The 20,514-nt window shown below is 40.8% G+C and overlaps 1 protein-coding gene across 1 annotated transcript in view; it reads right to left on the bottom strand.

Moving 5' to 3' along the window:
* Positions 1–136: 136 nt before the first annotated feature.
* The window catches only part of LOC117821081 (voltage-dependent L-type calcium channel subunit beta-3-like), a 36,941-nt gene continuing 16,563 nt past the window's right edge, over positions 137–20,514 (bottom strand). Inside the window, exons 4-15 of the mRNA XM_034695109.1 lie at positions 14,876–14,995; positions 12,174–12,296; positions 11,474–11,589; positions 11,313–11,392; positions 11,197–11,216; positions 9,666–9,743; positions 9,188–9,246; positions 8,971–9,071; positions 8,732–8,883; positions 8,544–8,639; positions 6,399–6,569; positions 137–4,187 (exon numbers count right to left, since the gene is read on the bottom strand). Of these exons, the coding sequence (XP_034551000.1) occupies positions 3,765–4,187; positions 6,399–6,569; positions 8,544–8,639; positions 8,732–8,883; positions 8,971–9,071; positions 9,188–9,246; positions 9,666–9,743; positions 11,197–11,216; positions 11,313–11,392; positions 11,474–11,589; positions 12,174–12,296; positions 14,876–14,995 (1,539 nt within the window). The 3' untranslated portion in view covers positions 137–3,764. The remainder of the gene's footprint in view (positions 4,188–6,398; positions 6,570–8,543; positions 8,640–8,731; positions 8,884–8,970; positions 9,072–9,187; positions 9,247–9,665; positions 9,744–11,196; positions 11,217–11,312; positions 11,393–11,473; positions 11,590–12,173; positions 12,297–14,875; positions 14,996–20,514) is intronic.

The following is a 20,514-nucleotide window of genomic DNA, read 5'->3' as shown; positions in this document are numbered from 1 at the left end:
TTGTAGGAAGTCTTTGATGGGAACATGTCTGTCTGCATAAGATTTTTGGCTGATCTCAGATACATGTGAACATCACTAGAAGAAAAGTCAAAGCATCACTGAAGTTGGTAAAAGTTCACAAAAAGGAGCCACACAGTTAAAAGTACATAAAATGTCATGTTTATTTTGTTTGAGTCATATTTTTACTTCGCATTGTAAATCTATTTTCAAATAGAAAGCATTCTATACAGCATCAGGCAGGAAATGTCTCACTTTTTACACATTTGCTGTCTCTTTTGATAAATAGAGGGAAGAGGCGTGTTGTGTCACGCTAGCACGCTGTGGTCGTCTGGTGGATACACGGTTATACTTAGTGCAGTTATTGCATTACAAAGCAACCATCCCAAAAAAAAAGTAGTGCAATTTTTTTTTAAATTCTCTACTCACACAAAAGAGGAAGTCCAGATGGTCTAAGGCGTTTAAAGTTTTCAATGTTAGGCTTAGTATTGCATACAGAATAAGACAGAGGAAAGTAAATTATAACCCTTTGTAAAAATTGTGCTTCATAAATTGAAAAATGTCAACTGCTATCAGTTGCTAAATTGGTCCGCTTTGAAAAACATACTCTGCCAAAACATAATGAAAGTAGCTAATTGGTGAACTAACACATGCAGGGCTTTGATAATTCACTCATTCCCCCTTTTTTTTAAATAAATTAAAAAAATTGAGGCCTGATCTGGGACCCAGAAAGTTTTTTTTTAGCCAGTGACTTTTAAAAGTGCATTAACGAGTGTCAAAACCAACACTGTGAAAAGAAACGTCCCCGATATAAATGGATAACTCAAGTGATTTTTAGTAATAGTGTTAGTGGTGTGAGGAGTGAGTAGCCCCAAAGACAAGACTATCACTACAAGACAACGAGGAGAATCAGAATCAATGCATTACTAAAATACTTCACTTGGAAAAGAAACAATCAGATTTTCATGCAACACTTGCATAGATTTTTTTTCTTGTTTTTTCTTCAATCATGCTGATTTTTTTTTTGTCTTCAAAATATACAGAACACTAGATAAGGGAGATACCTGTGAGACATGGAAGCAGTAAACTCCTAAAAACTGGTTGTTAACTGTACTGATACTGACGGCATCGCGTCCAAACTCAAACCATCGGCTCACGGATTCATAATAATGCAGGAACAGAATGAATGAATCGTGTCAGCGGGTGCTACGAGTCCTTTTTTCAGGAGCACTACACATTTGTTTTTGTGGAGCGCGATGAGTGTGTACACCTGAGGATCTGCCTTGATAATCATCTGTAAACCTGCAGTACACAAACGTAAACGCAATGTTGGGCAAAGACATACAAAAGTGGGGGGGTGAGATAAGTAAAACGTGGATGCTACAATCAATAACGTGCTACAATCAAAGTACAGGGCGATCGGCTGGGTTGGAGACACCGGGTGGCGCTTGGAGGTGCAAAAAGGCATGCGAGCTTACATTCTCTGAAGCCTGGATCTGAAGAGGAGCTGCGGCTGTGCAGCGTGTGCTTGATAAATATGTGAATGAATCAATGTAAACAAGCAGTTTGGCAAATAACCATCCTTGAAAAGATAACATTCTCTTTCTTAGTTGTGTTTACATTCGATGTGCCCGTTTGTTAAGATCTGAGAAGTGATTGTGCAACAGCAAAGTCAAGCGTTGCCAAGAAAGCACTGCATTGTACTTGTAGGTGACACTGATGCTTTACTGAAGCTTTGTACTTAGATACATAGAGCCCGATCGGATTCAGATTTGTTTTAGGCCGATATTAATAATTCTTAAAGGTGACATATTATGCTCTTTTTCATCAAAATAATTGGTTTAAGAGGTCCCCAAAATATGTCTTTAAGTTTATTGCTCAAAAAAACACTTTGAAATCAGATTTTGGCATGCCTGTAAACCCCTCTTTTTCAGCCCTGCTCAGTACAGGCTGTTTTCTGTGTCTGTGCCTTTAAATGAGAATGAGCTCTCTGACCACGCCCCCTCAGGAAGTGGATGTGGCCTCGGCTCTCCAGCACGTTGATCTAATGTTAACATGTTGGCTGCTCATAGACCTGCGTTACTTCAACCCTCTGAATTTGATCCAGAATCTGATCCTGACGAAGAGGCGCCTGCAGCAGGACCTTTCTGAACGATTGGTCACAGATTTTGTGTTTCTTATTGTTTTATTTGTCAGTATGTCGACGTGTGTCTTGGTACACAGCTACGAACATGTAGCTATGTGGCTATGCTAACTTACGCTAGCACTTTTCCATGATAAAAAAAAATCATCCACTAGATTTTCAAATCTGCAGACGTGGGGAGTAAAACCGACCTCTGTGTTTATTAAGACAGACTACAACTAGCATGCCTCCCTTCTAAGCTCCTTGTTAGCACACACATGTGCAGGAAATGAAAAACAGAGGAGGAGTTGAGTTGTATTTTATACTGTCTATGGGCTGAACAAGCTCCGAGCTCTGGCTTCCGTTACAGACCGGATGTCGTTTTGACGTATGAAAAACACGGAAAACTGAAACGACTCGTTTCAGCACACATTTACAGAAAGGTGGAGAAATCAAAACAGGGGAGGAATGGATTTTTTTCATTTTCGGGGGGGTTTGTAGACATGCCAGGGAAACATATTTCAGGTAGAGAACCATTAAAAATTCGATTTTGCAGGATATGTCACCTTTAAAAAGAACAAAAATAATCACAAAATACATTACAGCGGCCAACATAACTTTTGAATTGGACTGCAAACAGACCTTTTCTACTTGATCGTGTGCCGACTTTGCAGCAATGACAATGCAAAGTAAAAGCTGCCTTCTGAAACAATGACCGTATGGAACAACACAAAGTATTGCTTCTGATTGTGCTCTGCTGGGAAAACCAGATGAAAATTATCTAAAAGAAAAGAGGAACAAAAAAAACCCTTTGTTTTATACATGACACGATCCATAGTAGATCTGTATCTACCTACAATATCGGCCAACCGAAGCATCCATCGGGCTCTACTCACATTGTGACCATTCAGAGATTCAGTCTGTGTGTGTGTGTCTCCATCATTCCATCCCCTGCCTTCAGAGTACAAACTGACTGATGTATGGCAAACGCTTTCTCTGAAACAACAAACAAGTCCATAACAACAAAATCAAACAAATATAGTAGCAATGAAACACAACCAGGTGCCCATTCAGTATATACATTGTAATCAAATGCATCACGATTTCCCATAAATGGATTCAACAGTAGACATTCCCACGTTAATTTATCCGTAAAGATCATTCAGTTCCTGTTCTGACGTTTATGTGCAAATAGTCTTAAAATAATTATACTCACACATGCAATAGTAAAGATAGTTAAAAGTCTTTTAAGGAATTTTAAGGCCAGTATATGAGACATCCTACAATAGAGAAACCTTAGGCAAAGCAGTTTGAGTTTGCGTACAGCTGGTAGCTTGAAACCTATCCAGTAGCCCTGTTGACTTTTAAATGACTGACCCTGGAGAACTCATGACATCATGTCACCACTCTGTTCAGATAATCTGCAACTTTGGAAGATAGAGATTGGAAATCTTAAAATTAAGTGTTCTGCTTTACAAACAGGGCATCTGTTTTTTTTTCTTTGAGACGGATCGAAGTTTGGAGCAGATTTAAGGGCAGCGTTTGAAATCTCCTCATTTGGAACGTACAGTACGACATCGGTTGGGTGTTTGGGGTGACCTGGGTACTGATCTGGAGGCCAGGGGTGAGGAGAGCTCTTTCTGCCTCAGTAGGTGTCTCGGGGCCAGGGGCGGCTGCGCTGGCGGTTGTTCCTCTGGTTGTGACCTTGCTGAGCTTCACGTTGGAGCAGCCTGTCCTGTGACTCGTGCCCATTGGCACTGTGGGCGCTGCCCGTGTGCCCACGTTGAGGGGGGTACATGTCCCTGTATGTGCGGCCGTGGACAGGGGATGTGTACTCATCCTCCTCCTCTTCCTCCTCCTCCTCTTCATCCTCCTCCTCTTCGTCCTCCTCACCCCCTCTTTGGCACGGGCTCCCCCTCCGGCCGCGAGACAGGGAGTCGCTGGCCTCGTCAGATGGCATAAGACTGTCCTGCTCCAGGGGGGAGTGGGCCTCCTCGCCTGCCTCCTCCTCCTCGTCACCCTCCAAGCCCACCCCCTCACGAGGCTGCGGCTGGTTCTTGTTCTGGTTCTTGAGGATGTGATTAGTCACAGAGAAGAAAAAAAGAATAGTTAAAAGAACACTGAAAACCAGGACAACCTCTCAAAGTAGCTTGAGAGGTTGTGGTAACTTCTTATCCAACAGCACAGACAGATTTCATAGACAGCAAACACACAAGAGAGGAAAAAAGAATACAAACACTACAACAAGAAGGACTTTGAGGGGAATCTCCTGCAAAATAACACACGTTTGGAAGTGTGTCGAATGTATTTTTCTGCAACTGTGATAGCAGCTAAGAGATCTGCTTGTAAAGGGTGTAACAAGACACATGAGAATAAATCTACTGCCCTTCATTCTGAATAGTAAGAAAAGATCAGCTAAAGATAATAAGGGGACTTCAGCAGGTTACGTTAAACCAAGCTTGCAGTGGAGGGATGTTTAATTTGGGGCGTTTTTTTGCCTTGTATGGATAGGACAGCTGAAGATAGACAGGAAATGTGGAGAGTAGAGAGTGGAGGAAGACATGCAGCAAATGGTCACGGCTGGGAGTCAAACCAGCAACCTCTGCGACGAGGATTATAGCCTCTATTTATAGGGCACTTAGACTGCTAGGTCACCAGCACCCTGGGATGTTTAATTTTAACCCTAGCCCTTCATCTACTGCCCTTCATTTAAACCACTGTTACTTAATTATACTCATCATGCTCAACTACATACTCATAGAGTAGGTGTCCATATACATCATTTTCATATTTTGTTCTTTTGAATTCTGTTGATGTAATCACTGTATTTATACTAATTGTTAATTTTGTATAATCTTATGTTATTTTATTTTTAGTATCAACTAATGTCTTTATATGTGTCAATTTAGTATTTTTTAAATACATTTTTGATATTAGAACACTATTTGGTTGGAGGCTTCAAATAAGCTCTGAGTTTTCTGCCCCTTCCTGCACATTATATTATTTATCTTTGCTATTTTTTTGTGTGTATTTTTTAAAATTGTGCAAATAAATAAACTTAAACATAAACATAAACAATATCTGTGCCATGACGTTCAGAACTTTAAAAGTTATGACAAATAACCTGAGTCAAAAATGAAAGTGCACTTTTTACTTGAACTCGTTGGAAATGTTTTGATATGTTTCTAAAACTGTGGGAAATTCTGTCGGATTCAACGGTCATAGTAAGGAGCAGAAGCTACAACCTTGTTGTCAGTGACAGAGATAAGATCAACATGTACATTATACAGTGTACAGGGTGAACCACACTGAGGTTCATCATGCAGCAGAGTTTGCAGTGTTAACTCGTCTCAAAGTCCTTCTTGGTTACGTGTTGACAGATTCTGGTTGTGTGTTCACAGTTTAATACTACAGACACCCAACAAAAGAAAAGCCAGTGACACAGTTGAACGGATGGTTAGGTCGTTGCTCTGGGACATGAAATGTGTTTGTATGGATATTATGGTTACTGTGGATTGATGAGTGGAAAATGTGTTTAGGTCAGGTGGACACGTTATTAAAGCAAAGCTCATATGCCTTTTTATTGAAGTGGTCATTTGAGATACCATTGTATGCCACTGTCAGAGGGGGCACCATTCACAAAGCATGCTGAAAAAGGGGTGATTTAAAAAATAAAAAAGGTGGTCAGATTTGATGTTTTATTAAACTGTTAAAATGGAAAATCATTTTTAAACAGGGTGTTTCAGTTATGGTATGAAACTGATGCCACTTTGTGAATTTTCTCCCTAAAAGCTTGAGGAGCAGTGATTCACCTGAGACCATCAACTCAAGGAAAGAAGGCAGGATGGAATGTAGGAAAAGTCATCTTTTCTTTGGTGAGATCTGAATGAATAAAGTGCTCTTCATTCACTGTCTCAGCCGCTGTGTTGTGCTCAGGTGTACGGAGGAGTGTCAGAGGGGGTTGTTCGGGTTGAGAGTGCAAATATACAGCATATATTTTCATATAAACCCTACTACTCACCCAGTTTTGCAAGCCATCATTCAATTAATTCCTGTGTTTCAGAAAACTGCAAAAATGTTAAGCATGGATGAGTGAGAGGACAGACAAGACAACTGCAAACAAACAAAAAAAAAGGAGTGAGAATCTGAGATGAAGAGAGCTGGTAAAAACAGTGACAACATACAACATGTTCAAAACAGGAGTCCTACTTTAGAGTCTCCTTGCTCTATAAAATGTGTCTTCATGCTCTCTTTCCTTTGTTTGAACAGACGGACTCACCTCTAGGCTCGAGATGGCAGAAGGCGGGGTCATCAGACTCTGCTCCAGTAAGGGGTTCAGAGGGGTGTTTCCTGGGAGGTGAGTGGCTCGCCAGTAGACCTCCATGTATTCAGCCAAATGCTCACATGCGTCCTCAAGCTGGTTCTCATCCAAAATGACATCAAACATATCCTACAAGTAAAGAAAGAGATAACCACACACTCAGTTTATGTAGAAATACATCATTTAACCTGCAGCAGCTGTCAAAGTGCCTGTTCATTATCACTGTAATAACAGCAGCATGCACACTGTGGTAAATAAACAGTGTGTGTGGGTGTATACATATCATCTTTTTCTCCATTAGGTCACTAAATGTGCTAAATGTACACTCAAACACAACAAGTGCAAATCTCCTCTCAGCTTATCATTTTCAGTTTTTGCTGTCACTGATGCGAAAGTGAAAATTCTACCCTACGGTTATTAATAAGGTTCCTCTATAGCCACTAACATTAGAAACACCTTTCAATAAAATGCACCCATGCAAGCTGCGAAATTTTGGAAATATTCCAAATTGGAAACTTTAAACAGGAATTATGGGAATTGAGGGTAATTTAATGGAAAGGTATCATAGCATAAATATTTGTTTTGTTATAAGTAGACATCCATCCAAAATAATACAATTAAAACAGGTTTATTTGTAAGTCAAACTTTATCAAGTGTGAAATATTTTATTGAATAATCAATTATTTCATTGAAGAACAAAAACATGAATGCTGAGTTAAATATTACTCATCCACCCGAACCAACCCATTCAAACATTAACAAAAATGCAATCCCAACAAAGTCCCATTCAAAATGTTAAATGAAAAGAGCCCCTCTCCCTCCAAAAAAGTCCCATTCAACATGCAAATAAATAGCATCTTCTTGCATGAAATCTGGTTGTTTTAGTCAGGATTGTGCTAAAATATATTTTCCCCAACTATATTTAAGTTCCCTATTAAGAGCCAACCTTCAGTTTAGTAAATTCCTGGTTTATTTCTGTTAATTCCCATGAAAAGTTTCCAACTTTGAAAATTCCTAGAATTTTGCAACCCTGTCAAGCACCTAGTATAAAATGAATAATAAAATATAAAACAACAATATTTAGCATGCTAGCATTAGTTCCTAGCATGCAACACAACACAGCCAAAGCTGGTGGGATCTGCAGCAATTTGCAAGTCTTTGATAGTACAATAAAGTTTTGCTGAAATAAGATGAGTGAATGATTGAAGAAGTAGCTAAAAGTTATTGCAATTTGTTCTCTACGTATATTGGGTGTCTGTGACAAATTTCATGGCAATCTACCTAATAGTGGTGTAATGGTACACAAAAAAATTCTGTTAGGTACATATTAGGTACGATAAGGGGAGATAAAAAAGGTACAAATAAAATATGGTTTCCTTTATAATGAAGGAAACCAATGAAAATGAAGAGGGAAGGGAGAGCACAGTAGATGAACGTTCATTATGCACGGGTGGACACTGGGAGACGCCGGCACTAACTGCGATGGTGCGCTGGAATCATCCAGATGCAAGAAATGCAGTGTTGCAAGGAGTGTCTCCATAGGAGATATGGCATGGCTCCTTTTTGTGACTGGCTCCAAATCATTCCTTAGGTCATCCAGCAGCTCAAAAATGGCTTTGCTGGATGGACTATATGTCGTTGCACCTATGCCTCCATCTAGCCACAGTGACCACAGCCATTTGTGCATAACGCTGTGCCAGTTTGCACCTGCCTTTCAAACGTGCTAAATACAGACGCAAAAACACAGCACACTATCTGTTTCAGGTTTGATTGAAATCACATTGCGGGTGCTAAATGATTACATTTGCATCTCCTCCTCCCAGTATTTTGCGCATTCTGATAATCTGCATGTATTCTGCATATTCATGACGGCAAACACGCTAAATTGTTTGCGCGTGCTATTTTGCTCATTTGACAGACGCAATCCTTGGTGCTCCCAGTTAGTACATCAGCTTTGCATGCACTATCAAGTTTGCACGTGTTTTTATACATGTAAACTTTTAGTAGATCGGGCCCTATATGTTAAAAATGTTAATTTGATTGTTAAATTCACCTCATTATGTGTGTGATGAATAGGAACATTACAGCACAAAGAAGACTTACAGGGGGACACTGAGAGAGTTTGTCTGCAGCCATCATCTGCACGTTCAGGTGCTTGCTCTGAGACTTCCCCCTGGACTTGATGAGCCTCTGGAGCACCTGACAGGAAGACAAAGGTATACAAGAAGGTTAAAGAAGGTGATGCAGCCTGGATCCACTGTTGAATTGAGACAAATAACCTCCTGGTGTACCTTTGGTGAGGAAACTTTAACATAGACAACGATGGGGGCGAGGGAGGTTTTGGCTAGCTGTGTTGGATGGTTGATGGTGTCCGCGTCCAGGATCACCAGCTGCAGGGTTTTGGCGAGCTCAAATATCCGTTCAATCTCACTCTGGACCTCGGCTGCACAGAAAAGACAGATTCCTGCTCCAATACATTTCTTTAATATACACCAAAATATTGCAGGACTTTTGATGCTGTTTTTGTCACCTAAGCTGGAGCGGGTGTTGGATCTCTCCATGATGGGTCTTTTGTTGAGGACAGATCTCTTTGCTAAAGACAGGTCGGCAGTTACTCGTGTGATTGAGATTCTGCAAACATCGGGAGGGAAAATTTGAAGTCAAGCTCTTTGAACAGATTTATTTACGTCCTTACTTTCAAAGAAAACAAAAAAATTTTATGATGATGATTTGTCCATTCTGCTGACCTGCCCTCAAATCTGTGTTTGAGGAAGTCAAACAGAGCTTTCTGCATCATATCCGTCACCTATAGAGGACGAGAAGAGGAAAAACAAGAGAAGTGTTTGAAAGACGGAACATAAACCTCCACAGTAAATCCTTTTTGGTTGTTTTAAAACATGAAGAAACAAAAAAAAAGCCTCAGCATGCTGTAAAAGTTTCCACAAATGTATCATAAAAGTGAAATTAATAGACTATATATATGCTTAACAGTAGTCACAGAGTCTGAAATATGTTTTGATCATATCATCAAGTCAGATCATATTACATCTCTCCATCAATACCATAATAGGATGTCTGCTCAGGTGCTCACACACCTTGTCAATAAAGGTCTTTCTGATTCAAGCACACAAATGCAGCTGTGCATATAACAGCTGTAACAGAGACAGAAAGGAGTGTATGTGAGGCAGTCTGGGTCTGCTGGAGGTGAAACAGGGAGAGACTGACCTCATAGCCCTTCAGCGAAGGTCCCACGAGAACCACCGGCCTCATAGAGGGCACCACGTCGTAGGGAGGGACGTGTTCCTAACAGACAGGGAAAAAGAAGAAGGGGAGAGGACAGAGGCAGCAGGGGTAAGTGATGATGGGGGCGGGGTTTATTTGTTGTAAAAAGCAAAAGACATGATCAGCTTTTTCTGCAGACGTCACCAAATTTAACAAATGCATAATGTTCAATAATTGATGTTTGTGGTCGTCACTGTTGTGTGCTTCTCTGTGTGAATTGTTTATTGATTATTATCATTTTTAGGGGTATTTTTATATTTACACGACTGGAGGCAGCTAAATGTGTGAAGGACACAACTCCAAGACATATTTTTCTTTAGGGACAATAAACCGTCTTGTATCATGTGGCACAATGTCATTCCATTCTGTATTGTACTGTAACATCCTGTTGTGCCGTATCGTATTGTTTGGTATCGTATCGTTTAGTATTGTGTCGTATTGTATCGTTTCGTATTGTTTGGTATGGTATCGTTTAGTTCCGTATCGTATCGTATTATAATATAATTGTTGGTCAGAAACATTAAAGCTGGGGTTGGTAGTCATATTTAGATACACTTTTTGTTATACTGGTTAAAATGATCTTTATGTCCCGATGGCAATCAATACATAATGTGTTCTTAAAAAAGAGCAGGAAAAAAAGCCACTATCTACAGCTGGAGTAAACCTGGGAAAACACCAACCAATCCCTGCCATCAGGAGCCAAATTATGAAACCAATCAAATCCCATCCTGCCGTTCTGCCCGCCTCCTGTGCGTACATTTCCTCAGCGTGCACTCCCCGTCCCCTGCCTCTGTCTCCTCAGACCCGATGAGGTGCTTTGCTCAGGACTGTAGTCCGGATCACAGTCTAAAAAGCTCTCACCACGGGGCTCTGACAAGCAAAAAAATCAGTCAAGATCACGAATCAGCGGCGCTCGTGCATGTGAGCAGGGGCGTCGTTTTGGAGGAGGTCCGAGGGGAGCGGGGGCGAGGTTAGATGGAGTCCTGAGGAAATGCTACATTCAAATTCATGCTAGTTTCCCATGACTATCAACTCTAGCTTTTATTTGATTAGCTTGATTTCACTGTCAGCACTTACCGGTTGTTTGCGGCAATTAAATCACCTCGACCTGAATTAGCCAAAGAACACAGATGGTTGCATTCAACAGTAATTAATTAATAATAGAATTTATTGCATGATGCATAATGAGCTTTGGAGCTACAGTGACTGCAAAACCAAAAGTGACCCCAGCCTTGCCTGTATTTATTGTGATAACCAAGAAAACAGGGATAACAGGGATGAACTACTACAACTGGAACTGCTATTATCCACAGCAGATGAGGACAAATAAACAAGATATGTTTAAATCTAATTCCAATTGCATAAGACATTGGAAATCTAGTTTTTAGGAGCTGCAGAAACTCTGATAATGTCCTGTATAATTCAGAGTATTATGGGTATATGCTGTGTCATCATTAAGTGCCAAAAAACCTACCTGCTTTTGCTTCTGTTTGGCTTGTGAAAACAAGGAAAAAACAATCAATGATAGAAAAAAACAGAGAAGACAGCAGAGGGTAAAGTGTATATAGGAAGAATATTTGCAGTCCTTACATTCCCCTGCAGATGGCGGCGTGGTCCTCCAACCCCCAGTCACCATGTCTCCTAAACTAGAGGAGTTACCCCCTGTTTTCCTGCAGCGACACAAACAACCTCAATAACATGATAAATACTTGTGAAGCAGCTGAGTGAGAAGTTTGATTGTTTTATCTTACCTTTGTTTCTGCTCCTGTTTTAGCCTCATGGCCTCCAGTCGTAGAGGACTGGGGATGAACGTTATGTCTGCTCCCTCTTTCACTAACCGGCCTATCCACCAGTCATTGTTATACTTCTGTGAAGTTCAGAGCAACAACAGGTCCATGTCATGCATTGTAAATCCATCTCATTTGAATTAACCCTCATGTTATGTTGCGGGTCAAATTGAACCTTTTTAAAGTCTGTTTAAGGCAATATATGCCTTCCAAACCAGCTAAATACAGCATAAAAATCTGGGCAGCATGTGACAGAAGAAGTTTTGTGTTCATTTATCAACATCACTTCATAAAAAATTCTAAATGTAAAATATAATAAACAAAAATCTATGTCATGTAAAACTATTGTATTTATATTTAGGGCTTTCCAATATACATTCAAGAAAAGTTCAACATGAATTTTCATAAAAAACGAGTGAGTTATCCTCATTGAACCATGAACACCAACGGATTAAATCTTGATTTAAATGGTTAGCAATGGAGTTAAAAATGAGATTATAAAAAAATATGTCTTGGGAGTTTTAGGGGTTCTGACACTTTTGGATAGTTGAATATGCCACAGGTCAAATTGACCCAGGAACATTATTGCTGTTCCAGAGAAACAAACATAACAGGAGGGTTAAAAGACGTGGTTTGTTGTCAGTTACTGCAGTTAATCACTCACTTCTTTGATGTGCAGGAAGTCTTTGGCATCGAAATTGACTGCGGCTCCTTGGACAGGACAGTCCTCATCCAGAGCTCCACAGTAACTCACATTCGTCTTTACAGCAAACGCTACAGGTTTGGACTGCAGCAACAACAAATGCAACAGTGAGTACAAACTAATGCAGGTTCAAGTACAGGCAGGTACATAACATCAGTGATGGACACTGTAGTTCAAAAGGTAAAAGATGGTGGGATCCAGAGTTTTCGACTGGAGTCATGAAAGTACTCGTAAGAAAATCACTAAAAGAATGGTCTACGAGGTGATTGGAGCGTTCAATGGTGTATTCTTTACACATGTATCAGAGATGCTGTGATCCAAACAGGGGCTGTGCTACTTGTATGAGATCTTATAACTGACTTTTGAATGGTGTGCAAAGAATAAATAACAGGCAGGTGTGTTCTCTGCTGCTGGTAGACATGAACACAAACATTATTTGTTTTCTTTAAAAGGGACAGTTTGTTGTTTTTGAAGTGTGGTTGCATGAGGTACTTGTCAATAGAAAGTGTATTACTCAGCTCGGTTGACGGGTCAGCTCGGCCCCTTTGTTGAGAAGCTTGCCGGAGATTGGAAGCTTGACTATCAACCACTGCAGGCTGGGTCAACTCTACCACGTAATTAGCTTATCCTCAGAGATTCCAACCCAAACACTGTAAGTGCATGCTCTAACTGGAAATTTTTCATAATTTAATCAGTCAGAAAGCCCATCTGTTGCCCAAAATACTTATATTTTGTGATTTTTTATACTTTCCATCCTATTTTACATAATTTTGAACAACAAATGCTGCACATTATCTGGCAGACATAATAATGACTGTAGAGTTCATTATTTCAGCTCAGTCTTCCTCTTCAACAGCTAACATGGCGTATTTTGATAACATAAACAAAGAAACAAGGGGAGCTGAAATTTTTTCTTTTCTGGTTACCCGATCTAACTTCTCAAAATTGAAGACAGTGGGCAAAACAGCAGTAATGCATGTAACTCTGGTTGGTGAGTGATACAGACTGCAGCCGTATCCTCTGAGTCAGAAAGATCCTGAAATAATGTTACAAAGTCCTACTCGTGACAGCAGGAGCTCACTGGGTTCATGGACTCACAGTTTACACACCTGCAACACGAAATAACTTAGGATCTGATGCACAGACATTTCTCCCTCTCTCCCTCTGTTTGTCTCAGTGGTTTAGCCGTACCTGTATATCGTGCGTCTCCACGGTTGAACGTGGAGCAAACACAGAGCAGATTTCACACAGATCAGGCAGTTCATTTAGAGGTGGTAATGATGGCTATAATTCTCCAACTGAGCACCCATGGTCATATCTTCAGCCCGTGTTAGAGGTTTTTGAAATAAAGAATGATACGTATTGTTTGAAATGTTCACCTTGTTTTCCACTCTGCCCAAACATACAAAAAATCACTCTCCAACGTGAGAAAGCGTGTTGAGCTAAGTACCATTTCTTTAACTCCAGATGAACATTTCAAACAAAGTTGTCTGTGCTTGGAGTAACTTAGTGTCTGTTTTTATTCCATGGTATAGTTTTAGAGATTTCAAGCAATGGTTTCTATATAAACATAATGTAACAGAATGTACTCCTATGTATTCTTGACTGCATTTATGTATTGTGAAAATACAAAGTTTTGAGATTTACTCAGTACTTTGAATACCTAAGTATTTTTAAAAGGAAGTACTTCCGTACTTTAACTCAAGTAATAATCTGACAAAGTAACTTTCACTTGTATTGGAGTAATATTTGACCAAGAGCATCTATACTTTGACTTAAGTAATGAAGACGTGTACTTTGTCCACCACTGCCTGCACGTCATGATCAATGTAAAAACGACTCATTTTTGAGTTTGGATGTATTTTTGCCTCTTTTGAAACCTGAAGACCAGAACAACTGATCAGTGCCCTGCAGGTGGAATAACACCTAAGTATAGTGTCTGAGAGTACTGCAAAAAACTAATTGGCTTTCTGATGACAAATAAAGTGCTGAAAATTTCCAAATGGAGTGGACACATAAACTGACAGTGTTTGGTTGGAGGTTCTTAAAAGAGCTAAAATACATAGTATAGCTGACCCCATCTGTAGCCTTTGGTAGCCTAGCTTCTGTTTTGGTTCTCTGGACAGTTTCTCAATGAAGGGTCTGCGCTGACAAGCATTTCCTGTGGGTAATACACTTACTTTTGTCAGGTACCTCATACAACCACCCTTAAAAAACTGAACTACCCCTTTAAGTTGCTGAAGGGTCTGCTATCTTTCGTAATGGTTGGTAGCAGATATTTGGTCAAGTTTCGCTAGCTCAACTACTAACATAAATCTCTTAAACATATTATTATCAGAATACTCATTTATATGAGGGTCAAAACAAAACATCAATAAGTTGACAACATAATCTACAAATGAGTTGATAAAGACTGGATAAGTTGAATGTGCAGCATGAGTCCAGTATATTTTGAAGTTTAAAAACAAAAGTAGGAAACTAAATGAGTTTTCTTTAAGCTGCTGGAGGATCTAGTAATGTTTGTGTTGGTTGGGAACAAAGATTTGAATCCTTTCTAATGTAGAGGCACACACATGGCTCCAAACTTCATGCATTTGTGTGTTGACTACTTCAAATCGTCCAGCTCTACAGTGTGAAGCAGAGCAAATGACTGTGTAACGTACCTTAGCTCTGTCGAGCTGCAGCTGTGCCTGGCGCTCGGCTTCACGCCGATACGCCTCGCGGTCCTCCTCTGCTGACAGGTCTGAATCCGACGGTCTACTAGTGTACGAATCAGCCGACCCCTGTAAGGAGAGAGTCAGAGGCGGGCATGGGATTAGACTCAATTATGTCACATAGTATAGATTAGGATCATACACTCAAGCCAACAGCGTTACATATTACTGTAAGTAAGAAACGTAGACCTGCTGTTTCTGCTTGTATGCCTGCTTTCATCTGTCTTTCTGTACCGCAGTCTTTGTGTGCAGGTGTGCATGCAAATACATGCCTGTATTCATGAACACATTCATGTGTGAGCCTGTGTGGATGTACAACACAATGCTTTGCTCTCCCACACCAGCCATCCTCTGGTAGAACCAAATATAGCACAAAGGAGGCAACTGCTTCCTCTTCTCTCCTGCTTGGCCCCAATCCATTCCATCATCCCCCACAGTGCAGCACATATACATCCTTTATTCCCCTGTTTATCCTCCAAGGACATCTCCTCATTAGCAAAATATATGCTGGCTATTTTTCATTGTAAGAAAGCACTTTAAGGATGTATTCCAGGGATGGCTAACACAGAATGCTGAAAACATGAGATAATGCAAACAAAGAGACGTTTAACATAAAGTAAAAGGATGAAAATCACTTGATGGGTGCAGCTGCAGGCTTTAAGTCATGCTTATTCTCTCAGATATCTAAGATGTCTGTATACAGTAGCGTTGGAGCTACTGGGAGTAGCAGGGTAACTCCACACATTGACCATGGTGATGATTCTAAGACAATACAGTGATTCTTCAATAACTGGCCAAGCCAAAGCTTAAAGCCACTGAGGCGCTGCACCTGGAATACCTAATTGACGCGCTGTGAATTACCGTGCGTCATGAATTGAAAGTTCAAGTCATAATTTGCAAGTTGTACTCTCGGGCCGTTTATTTCCGTGATATGAGGTCCAATAGTGTCCAATCATAGACTGTATAAAATATGGACGTAGGATCCGTGACGTCACCTATCTGTTTCTGAAGCACTGTTTTGAGGCCAATTGGCGACGGCAGCCATATTGCTGCTGTCGAGCGATTGTGACGTAAAGAGGCTGGCTTTGAGCCTCCTCACCAAAAGCTACAGTGTTCCCGCCTGTCAATCAAGTCAGCTCTGCCTCTCATTGAAAGACTCTTAATCTCAATATCTCAGAAATTGGCGCATTACAGTGTGTGCCGATCGAGAAATGAGCTATCCAGACTACACTCGTCTTTTGTACCAGGCTGTAAACATGTTTATTTCTGCTGTAAAGATAGTCTTTTTTTAATTGCCGTGTATATGGTTTCCGGTACTTCCGGACCCAGCCTCAAACGGATCCTCAATGAACTGCAGTTTTTAGCACTTACGCATTAGACTCATATTTTTAGACCGGAGGTTGCCACTTGTGTCCAATACAGAACATTTCACAAACGAACATCCACACATAACTCCAGCAGCACCATGCTGCTTCAGCGGTCAAAAACTGTTTCACCATTTTGGGCGGAACACCTGACCATACAACAAAGGTTCCTACCTTAAATAGGAAATGACCGCCAATAACCCCGTACGACCTTGAATATTGACACAGTTCACATACACATGTTCAAATCTGCCTTTACAATAACTAATAAATTAAATCATACAAAAACTCATCTCGTTATCTGATTAACTGAAGACTAAGACTTGTCCCTTAAAGGTACAGTACAGAGTTAATGTCATTAGCGCCCCCTTGAGAAGACATGAAGGTGATACAGCGAGTCAAATTGTAAAGGGAGTGTTTAGAGAGCAGCATGATTGTTGAATTAAATATCATTACTGCCACCAGCAGAACAATAATAATCTTATTAGATGAGTCAGGATGAAGGCATATTGACATATCGGTCCCAACCTTACCATGTGGAGGTTAACCAACTTAACAAAATCAAAGTATTGAGGAGTTCAATTAAAAGAAACAAGAAGCTTTTTGAAATTCGACCAGGTTCCAGCTGCTCACTTTATTTCTCTTATGTTATAGGTTTTGAATTACTGGTAGGAACATAATTTGAAAACATCACCATAGATTCTAAGTTATTATGAGCTATTCAAAGCATTTGGATGAGAATCTCAGCATTAACAATAAACCATCAACATGTGGAGAACAGAATCTGCTGGTTAATCAGTTCTACAAAATATCTGTTTGATGTAAAGATAAAGATGTTGTCGACACCAACATTGATGCTGATTTCTTGAGAGGAAAAACCCCAAAAGAAAAAGTGTTCTAGATGTTGATTGGGTGTACGTGTGCATGTGTGTGTGAGTGTGTATGAGAGCTCTCCTATATTTGGTATCTATTTGGCTCCTCTGAAGGAATCCAGTCCTGAATCTGTCAGTAAAGAAAACCGCTGCAGCAAAAAAACAAAAGCAAGACAGAGTGGTGAGACAGTAGACAGAAAAAGAAAAATAAACATGCAAAGAAAGAGACGAATGAGACAGGCAAGAAAACACTCAGAGAATTCATATTTACATCCATATATATAGTATATCCAGTCATATACTCAGAGGATTAAGCATGTTCTTGCAAATAAAGCGAGAAACAAAAAAAGAAAAACAGCCCGCGATACAGTTTTCAGTTTGGTTTTCCTCTCCTCCAGAGTGCAGCGACTTAGTCGTGGTCATCCATCTTGCCAACATATACGAACGAATCCTCCGGAGGACCAATTAGCAAAGTGCCCAGACATGAAAAACAACCACCACCTTTGCTTTCCCTGAACTTCAGAACACATGCATATAATCCAAGATCAATTTTCATCTACAGTACCGCTTTAAGTCCCAGAGAAACGGCAAGCGAACACCTCTCCTTCATTTATTTTTGTTGTGAGTGTGTGTGTGTGTGTGTGTGTGTGTGTGTGTGTGTGTGTGTGTGTGTGTGTGTGTGTGAGAGTGTGTCTATGTTAGATAACTAGATCTGATTTCTAGCACTCACAAGCTCAGCACTGCACCAGCACCAGAGCAGCACGGAGACAGAAAAGGAGGGTGAGGAGGTACGGGATAGATACAGAGAGACAGAGGATGAGGTGAGGGGGTTGAATATCGTTGACAAGATATACTGAAAAGAGAAGGATGTTTACGAGGACAGAGAGTGACTGAGGGATGGTTGCAGAGATGGGAGAGGTATAAACGATTTATACGACAAGATAAAGCAAGGCTATCTCGAGGGGAAGATGAGATTAGAACATAATAAAATGCTATAAAGGAGTGGAGTGAGACCTAGATATCTATCCTCGATGGCAGTAAGAAGAGAAGAGGGGAGCGCGACCACGAGAGACAGAGACACACAGATAGACACGGTCAGAGAAAGAGAAGCATACCTGGCTGATTAGGAGGACAGCGCTAGAGCCTGATAAAGACATGAATCTGATTTGTTTCCCACAGTGACGGCTTCCCTGTCTTCACTGGGAACGCAAACACACACAGACATAAAAATGGTATAAATATGGTGGTGGGCGCAGGGGAAAGGTGTTATGTCAGAGAGCTGTTAAATGATGTTAAAACACAGAGCGCTGTGATTGCTGGTTCATGTTTGGGCATGATGCTTTGGACCTTTCCTGCACACTGACTCTGTCCCTGGTCACCTCTCAATACTCCACAACATAAAGACAAGTGTTTCCTCCAATGGAACCAAAAAAGGTGAAGCAATGCTGCACTGCAGAGAGTAACATCTCCAATATATCTTATTGTCGGATCAGCGGATGTCTTCTTTTTGCTTTCACTTCCACTACTCATCTGAACTATACTCGGTTCTACCCTTCTTCTGGGATTATCCTTTACACACTGCAACACTGATGGCCTCAACTCCACAGGGAGAGGGCAACATTGGAAGTGTGTCATCCAGGTTGTGGAGGACCAAGTCGTCTTACAGTCGAGGGACAAACAGGAAAGAGTGTAGAATCTATACCGCTGCATTGTTCAGCAGTTTAAAAAATGTAGCACCAAATGTGTTCCCAGTTTTTGAACAGCAACTTATTTAGAGAAGTCTTCAGTGGTGGCTTTTCTCTTGAATTATAGGTTAAGGATAGCCATTGAAAAGGATGCCAAAAAAACAACTATAAGGCAACAATTACTGGTTATATGGACAATATGAAAGAGTCTGTTTGATTCAAAGGTTTTTTTTTACACATGGGATAACACTTAGATTCTCTAATGTTATGTTAATTTATGTTTATCAAGCCTCCTCTCATTTTTTTTTGGGTCACCTGTCAGCAGTACCACAATCAGTATGCCCAACACATAGACTGTATAAATTACGGACGTAGTATCCGTGACGTCAACCATTTGTTTCTGAAGCAATGTTTTGAGGCCAAACATCGGCGGCAGCCATATTGGAAATGCTGAACTCAACATAACTGCTGTCAAGGTAAAGAGACAGCCTTCAGCCTCCTAGCCAACAGCTACAGTTCCCGCCTGTCAGTCAGGTCAGCTGTGCCTCTCATTGGAAGACTCGTAATCTAAATATAAGATCCCGACGGCCCATTGCGTGGCTGGCCCAAAATATGTTACGGTCGCCCAAGCAACAATGCTACACAGGCTCAATAAGGGAGACCGCAACATACAAAGAAGAACAGAAGGGACAACAAACAAAGGTGCCAATCAAACCCCAAGCTTTATTTGACATCCAAAACCCTCCCAAATTAGAGAACCAGTGAAATCAAAAGAAATACGGGAAATAATGATGGACTGGAGACCCCGGCCAAAAAGAACAAAAGATGGAAAGGTGCTGGGCCAGCCGTGCAATGAACCGTCACTCCCAGCACCTAACCCTAAACTAAACTGGGAATGACAAGAATCTAAACCTAAGGAAAGGATAAACCGCTAACTACCAGAAATCCCCAGCCCAAACTAACACAACAAACAAACATAAACTCCTGCAAACTACCAATGCTTGTAACAACCAAAACAACCCGCTTTGGACCACAAACAAAGAAGACAGGACCAAGGGATAACAACCCAGACCTTTATGTATGTGCCAGCCCTCTTCTGTCAGAGAGCGCCCAGCTCCATCTGCCATTCTTTTCTTACCTCCCCCCCTACCTGCACGCTAATCACACCAAGGTGCACAGCCGGCAGAAAGAGGCGTGACCAGAGAGACAGAATAAAATTGTGTGCAGATAGAGAAATGAGCTATCCAGACTACGCTCATTTTTTGAACCAGGCTGTAAACATGTTTATTTCTGCTGTAAAGATCGACTTTTTGGAGTTTGTGTGTATGTGGTTTCCGGTACTTCCAGAGCCAGCCTCAAGTGGACACTTGATGAACTGCAGTTTATAACACTTCCACATTGGCTTGAGCTCTCGCAGCCGGAGGTTGCTGGTTGGCCCAACACCAACACTAACAATTGCATCATCTTGTATCGTTATATGGCAAACATGACAGAAAGCAAGATGCCAAAAAATCCACACTTCTATTACCTCTGCTTTGTTCTCCACCAACTGCTAAGAAAAATATGTCAGTATCTTAACTGCAAAATGCTCTGGTGTGTCCACTAGCTGGTTGCTAACTGTATCTCTCTGCTGTTTAAAGCAGAGCACAGAGTGTACAATGGGTTTG

The sequence above is a fragment of the Notolabrus celidotus genome, chromosome 11 (assembly GCF_009762535.1).
Source record: "Notolabrus celidotus isolate fNotCel1 chromosome 11, fNotCel1.pri, whole genome shotgun sequence".
Classification (NCBI taxonomy): Eukaryota; Metazoa; Chordata; class Actinopteri; order Labriformes; family Labridae; genus Notolabrus; species Notolabrus celidotus.
The sequence above is the reverse complement of the archived record's forward strand: the minus strand, read 5'-3'. Positions and strand labels throughout refer to the sequence as shown.